Genomic DNA, 7,057 nt, shown 5'->3' on the forward strand with positions numbered 1-7,057 from the left:
ATGTTTCTCCATAATGGTTAGAGGCGCTTTGCTCGCTCGCACGACATTGAGGCCGGGCACTTTGTCCTCTTCAAGTACGACAGCCACGACGACATCAGCGTCAAGGTCTTCGACGGGACCATGTGCTTCCGCCACTATCACTTCGACAAGGACGACTAGGAGGCGCCAAGATGAAGATGTTGTAGTCTTCTACTGTGTTTTTATTATATTTTTACTTAAGTTCTATTAATTTGCTTCAATTAAATCTGCCAATATGTATGCAACATTTAACAAATGAGGTGAAATGCAATATGATTTGGCCAACACTTAACCGAATGGGTCACACCGCTGCACGCGGTATCCAGACTAGCTGGACTGTGTGCTGACCCAAACAGACATAAACGAACTGTTTGGATCGTCGATTTGGGTTGGCCAATTGGAGATGCCCTTACAACCTCAGCAGGATGCCTTTGTAGCATGACTACAACTCCAATGCTCCATGTGCAGTCCAAGCAGCACGTGACAAAAAAAATCGAACCAAAATTCTGAAACTGGTTTCATACATAATGTTATTGTATTTAAAAAAATACACTAAAATAGATTTATACTGGTTGAATCGGTGGAAAACGTAAAGGTGCGTAACTACGCGCTTGGGTAGCACGTTATTTATTAATGTACACCCAGTATTTTTAACAAAAGCTTAATTACATATGTGTAGGTCAGATACATAAAGCAATACACATAAAATAAATAGAAATCCTCGTTAAAACTGTCAGTGTGGGCCAGTTGCACGGTACACGACTGTATAACATACCCAGCCTCTCTAGCCGGTTCAAGTCATGTGCCCTTTCTTTCTCTGTGCTATGCTTGGCGGGAAACTACCTTCCAAGCAGTTGCATGCATCTCCCCGTTGGTTTATGCAGTTGGTGTTGTATCTGGTCTCTTTGTCACTCTCAGTCATTCAGGTGTCAGTTGCAAATGCTGACTAATGGACAACACATCACTCGGATGTATACTACTACGCAAAATAATATTAAATTTTAGCTTGAGGAGTTTTGTTGCTTGGCCTAGGTATTATATGTGGAAACATCTATTCCAAAATCAAAATCATTTAGCTCCACCTTCCTATGCATCCACTGTATTCCCTCCTATCCATAATAAGTGTTGTGATTTTAGTTTATGTTAGACGTATTAAAATCTAGAAGAAAGATTAAAACTGAAATATTGCTCACAGCAAGAAGCCAAACAGGATGCTACCGTTAGGTCGAGATGTGACGTATTAATTTTTATTAAAGTTAAACTTTATAAAGTTTAATTACATATAAAGTAAAAAAATATTGGCATGTACATTCATATGAAGTATATTTCGCGCGGTTCTAAGAGTACAGATTTGATGTGGCATAAGGTAATATAGTATTCTATATATTTGGTCAGACATTCTTAAGTCGAGTTTGACCAAAACTAATCAATGCCAACTACATTTTGGCATACATGGAGTATACCCATCCTTCCACAAATAAATGTACTTCTAACATTCGTAGTAAGTCAAATATTGTAACATTCAATCAACTTTATGAAAAAGTAAAAAATATTTATGGCACATATTTAGTTTCACTTGGTCTGTCTTGACATGTAGTTAAGTAGTTTCATATTATAACAATTGACGCCATACATGTTGCTATTTTTTTATAAAGTTGGTCAAAGTTAAAGAATATGACTTAGGAAGAGAGCAAGGAGTAGACAAGGCCTTTTTGCTCCCAGAAGCATATGTTCCTGATCTTTAAAATAACTTCTAAATATACTTAAAAATGTTGAAAAAATCCGATAAAAATGCCGCATGTACACATCTTAATGTTCTATGTGCTCTCACAGTTGTTTCACAAAATTTTACTTTTTACACATGACGCCAAATAAATGTCTATTTTCCGGGAAACTTGGCGTGCGAGAATGTCGAGACATACGTGTGAAATTTTTGTTCAGAAAATTTTGAAATTTTAAACTGTTTTTCTCGATAGCAGGAGCATATGTACCCTAGATCAAAATTGGATTTCCAGCAAGGAGCATACTTATTTAAGGACAGAGGAAGTATGCCTTTGCTAGTAGGTTGTATTATACTGAAGTCTAGATGCATGAAACTCAAAGCAAAACATGGAATTATGATTTTATATGTTTAGTAATTATATCACTAGACCTTTGCAACATTTCCATGGTCATTTTTCTATCAAAAATTCTCATAACAAATTAGGCTTTAAGATCAACAATCTGCAAAACGACCACACGCCAGGCTTCGTCTATATATAATACATTATTCTTCAACTTTTTCCTTATCATCAAAATGAATTTATTTGGCACAACAAAGCCAAAATGCCTCAGTATTTAATCATGGAGTTTACTGGATTTGAAACAAAAGTAACCAATTTCTTACCAGAAATTATATCACAACAAAGCCAAAATGCCTCAGTTTTTGCTCCTCTACTAGTTGCACAACCCCAAAAGTCCTCATCATACTATATGTATCGAGAGAGAAAAAAGCAACAGAGCCACCTCTATGCCGCAAAACAAATTCTGGCACTTACAAAATGTAATTTTCTGAAGTTCCCAACGACCACCAGTGGAGAAAAAGAAAAGTTCCATTAGCATTTATATAGAGGGTAAAGGAAATACTACAAAAAAGGAGAAAGGCACACACCAGTACACCACACATCACCTCCCCCCCTAAACACCTATAAATACCCTCCACCACCACCCCCAAACTCCACACACAAACTGAACAGACAAGCAGAACCGTCTTCCCCGCATCCTTCCGTTCCCCAACCATCAAATCGCCGTCATCTCTTTCAAGTTTCAACTCCCAAATCCCCATCGTCAGGCTCTAGTGCTACCACAGCCTGCTCGTCTTTGCGAGTTTGGTCGGTTGATCTTTGCTGCCGTTTAGGCACACTGGCCATGACGAAGCACGGCGTGGTGGTTGTGCCCGAGGACACCGTCGTGGGCGTGGCGGCCGGGCGGCATTTCTCGTTCCCGCCGCCGAGGACCGGCGACTCGTGCAAGATGCTGGCCGGGCAGATCGACCTCGGCGCGGCCATGATGGGGTCGTGGCTCGACTCCATGAAGGCCTCCTCGCCGAGGTACAAGCTCGTGGCGCCGAGGGTCGCCGCAGCTGGAGACGTGGAGCACGACGACTGGATGGTACGATTTCGCGCCATCTCCAATCCTCTTGGTCCTGTGTCTCCGCCATGGGTAGCTGCTCTGAAATCAACAGGTGTCCTTACCAGTTTATGCGTGTACGCAGGAGAAGCACCCGTCGGCATTGGGCGAGTTCGAGTCGCTGGCGGCGGCGGCGAGCGGGAAGCAGATCGTGATGTTCCTGGACTACGACGGCACGCTGTCCCCGATCGTGGCGGACCCCGACAGCGCCGTCATGACCGACGAGGTAAGGGACATGCAAAAGCAGAGCTTCCTCTGCTCCTTCCTTTCTTCCCAGCTCGAATCTTGCGCTTAACTCCTCCTTTCCGGGGTACACACAGATGAGGGAGGCGGTGCGCGGCGTGGCGGAGCACTTCCCGACGGCGATCGTGAGCGGCCGGGGCAGAGACAAGGTACTACATTCGTCGTCCACCTTCCAGACTCTTGCTGAAAAGCGAAACGCCTTTTTCTCCTCCGCTCACGAGCTCCTCATTCATTGATAAATCGAGAGAGAAAGCAAGAAAAGTAGCAGCCTAGAAACTCCTCCACTTGTTTGGCAGGAGCTTCACTGCAATTGGTTGACCGGCCATGCCGCGCGAGATGGATTTCCTTTTAAATTTCCTCTGTCCCTGTTGCTGCCTGTGTGGTTTTGATGGCGATGTTAGAGGTGAAAGAAAGAAGAAACTCATGGCCGGTGAATGTGCAGGTGTTCAACTTCGTGAGGCTGGCGGAGCTGTACTACGCCGGCAGCCATGGGATGGACATCCAAGGCCCCACCGCAGACTCCAACCACCACCTCAACACGCCCAGCAAGGTCGGTTAACACTACTCTAGCTTGTCAACATCTGTCTCTTTCTATACGTGTATATACAAACCTTAGCTTCGTCATTGTTTTTCTAGTATAATCTTTGGTCACAAGCCACGAGATTTCCCTGAAAATGACTGCATTTCTTCTTCCTCCTGTTAATTTCTTGTCTGCATCACTGTTGCGCCAAGTTTATTGTCTCCATTCTCTGCGTTGTTTGACGGTTGAATTTCTTGCAGGAGGGGCAGGCGAGGTCAGTGCTGTGCCAGCCGGCGAGCGAGTTCCTGCCGATGATCGGCGAGGTCCACGACCTTCTGGTGGAGAAGATGACTGCCATCCCTGGCGCCATGGTGGAGAACAACAAGTTCTGCTTGTCCGTCCACTTCCGCTGCGTCGAAGAGAAGGTAAAATTAGAAACACAAATTAAGGCACGTGCCAGGAATGGGGACAGGATCTGATTCTGTTCGTCCTTGTTGTTGGTCAGAAATGGGGCACGCTGGCGGAGCAGGTCCGGTCGGTGCTCCGGGAGTACCCGAGGCTGCGGTTGACGCAGGGGAGGAAGGTGCTGGAGATCCGCCCCGTCATCAAGTGGGACAAGGGCAGGGCGCTCGAGTTCCTCCTGGGTGCGCTTGGCTTCGCGGACCGCGCCGACGTCTTCCCCATCTACATCGGCGACGACCGCACCGACGAGGACGCGTTCAAGGTGCTGCGGAGCAGGGGCCAGGGCGCCGGCATACTCGTCACCAGGTTCCCCAAGGACACGCTCGCCTCCTTCTCCCTCCGCGACCCAGCCGAGGTCAAGGACTTCCTGCACGAGCTGGTCATAGCCAAGAGCTAGCCCAGGTTGTCTTCAGAAGTCACCTTAACTAACTCTGCAGTCGCTCTCGTGGTCTTTGGAGAAAGGCAGAAGAAGAGTTCGTGTATATTATTACATTACTGTAGGAACATTTTAGTTCTCTCCTCCGATTCGCTGTATCTTCATTTTTTTGTTTTCTGCTGCTGTTTTAGCCTCGTTATGATCAACCTCTCAGGGCCTCTCGCTTGTGAAGGGTTCTATTATCGTCCCCTGGTTGCGAGGTCTTGTAATTAATTTTACCCCCTTTGTATTATGGAAATGTGGTGAATATAATCCATTTTCAGAAAAAGTTATATGCATTAATGCTTATGAATTCTGCATCCTTACTGTCCTATCTTGACATGCTTCCAACCCCATCGATGCAGCCCGTATGTAGGTATGTGTCTATGAGTAGATGGTGAATATCATCCATTTTCAATTAAATGCAGCCATGCTCATGCTCATGATATTCTCCATTCTCACTATGCTATCTTGACAATGATCCCATGGAAAGTTTGCCAAATTTGAGTTGCACTCCGTATGTCCGTAAACCTAATCACTGTCGGCAGCTCCTCCCTGGACCCTCCCTCCTCCCTTCCCTATCGCCACCAAGGGAGCGGGACGCCACCCCTGAGCTTGGAAGTGGTGAGTGTCAAGCAACATGATGGCATGGCTCTCCGGGTGTGGCATTGGCAGCATGGCTAGAGAAGCGGTGTCACGGTGGCAGACTTCCTGGTGGGCTACGTTCTGGTCCGGATCGGCAACACGGGTGGTTGGTGTCCTGTTGTAGCGACGATCTGTGCGGCGGCGGACAGTTTTGGGCCTGATTCGGGTCCCTAGTGGCTCGATCGGGGCTGGACACCTCCGATATGTTCGTCAGCAACATGGAGGTCCAATCCAGTGTCGGGCTTGGACTTGCGCAGCTGCTAGTAAAAACCGAGGCGAATGCTGACGACTCTTTTGGCGTTGGTCCCTAGCGAATGCATCGTTTTTTGCATCTACGACTTCTCTGCTCGGATACTCCGGGCCGCCCTTGATCCATTCTTCACGGATCAGACGTTGGCGACACTTTATGCCCATTCTCCATATTGAGTGGCAACGTCTTTGGAGCTCATTTTGACTACAGTGGTCTTAAGGTGGAGTGGTTCTACTTCTTGCGCATGATCGGTAACAAGTCTCGGTGCTATGGTGCAGCGGAGCCTTGCCGTAGGTCAGGTGATGGTGGACAAATAGTGGCAGCGTTGACGACAAGCCTGGCAAGGGCAATACGTTGATCTTTGTCCTGAAGATGGGTTCAATGAAGAAAACGCCCAAGACTTCTGTGGCGTGCACATACTGTATGTGTTGATGAGGGTCTGGTGCACTGTGGTATTAGATGTGATGAGGGAATGTCTAATCGCATACGCACAATGGAGCGAGTCGTTGTACCATACCATGGAGGCCTATTCGACCCGGCCCAAAATCCAAAGCAACATCAATGCCTATTCGACCCGGCCCAAAATCACCGTGCAGAATAAGATGAGGATCCAATGGTGATTAGTTGACTTAGGGTTTAGGTGACTCGTCACATGATGTAGAACCCCTAGGTCAAGTCACCTATACAAGGCTTGACCAGGGTAGAGTAGATGTAGATATGATTTTCCCTCCATAGCCTCCATAGTCTTCATCCACGCCTATGGAAATCTGCAAACCTATAGACATCAATCTAATCAAGAAGGATTAGGTCTTTACCTCCACCGCGAGAGGTCAAACCTAGGTACATCGTGTCATGTACCAATCACTTCCAGGTTATCCAATGTCGCCATCGCTCTGCACCTCATCGAAGGTACCTCCTACATGATATGTCTCATCATTACGTCGACAGTTCGTGCCCAATGTGGGGCATCGGTTGACATGTGGAGTCATGTTCCTGGCAGGATCCCTTCCACCGGTCACAGCAACATAATAACGTGTTGTCGACCCATGTCAACACCGCGTCTCCCGGGAGCGATGCTACCATGCCCGCCGGACCACTCGCCGCCTTTGTCTATTTTACGGGATATATCAACGGCTCGAAGCTACATAGCGCTGCCATCGACATCGAAGATCTAGTATGTTCCTTGCAAGCTTTATCCAAACTAGCTCATTATGGTCAACAGAAGATCGAGGTTTCCTGATGATGGACATATAAGTCAATTGCCAATGGGATAATATCATTGGGTGAATGATATGATGAACATTCGTAATAAATGTATTGCACTATGATCTATTCA

General features: G+C 46.5%; 1 protein-coding gene across 1 annotated transcript; it reads left to right on the forward strand.

Annotated features, from left to right (window-relative positions):
* The first annotated feature begins 2,727 nt into the window (after window positions 1-2,727).
* LOC127332325 (probable trehalose-phosphate phosphatase 9) lies at window positions 2,728-5,146 on the forward strand. The gene is made up of 6 exons (XM_051358595.2): window positions 2,728-3,168; window positions 3,272-3,412; window positions 3,507-3,578; window positions 3,872-3,979; window positions 4,210-4,374; window positions 4,455-5,146. The coding sequence occupies exons 1-6, from the start codon at window positions 2,926-2,928 to the stop codon at window positions 4,806-4,808; spliced, it is 1,083 nt and encodes a 360-aa protein (XP_051214555.1). The 5' UTR covers window positions 2,728-2,925; the 3' UTR covers window positions 4,809-5,146.
* Window positions 5,147-7,057: the final 1,911 nt, after the last annotated feature.

This window comes from Lolium perenne, chromosome 4 (genome assembly GCF_019359855.2).
Source record: "Lolium perenne isolate Kyuss_39 chromosome 4, Kyuss_2.0, whole genome shotgun sequence".
NCBI classification, from domain to species: Eukaryota; Viridiplantae; Streptophyta; class Magnoliopsida; order Poales; family Poaceae; genus Lolium; species Lolium perenne.

Coding starts and splice junctions, on each gene's coding strand:
- LOC127332325 (XM_051358595.2), top strand. CDS start 2,926: ATGACGAAGCACGGCGTGGTGGTTGTGCCCGAGGACACCGTCGTGGGC. Junction 3,579..3,871: donor GCGGCCGGGGCAGAGACAAG/GTACTACATTCG, acceptor GTGAATGTGCAG/GTGTTCAACTTCGTGAGGCT. Junction 3,980..4,209: donor ACCTCAACACGCCCAGCAAG/GTCGGTTAACAC, acceptor AATTTCTTGCAG/GAGGGGCAGGCGAGGTCAGT.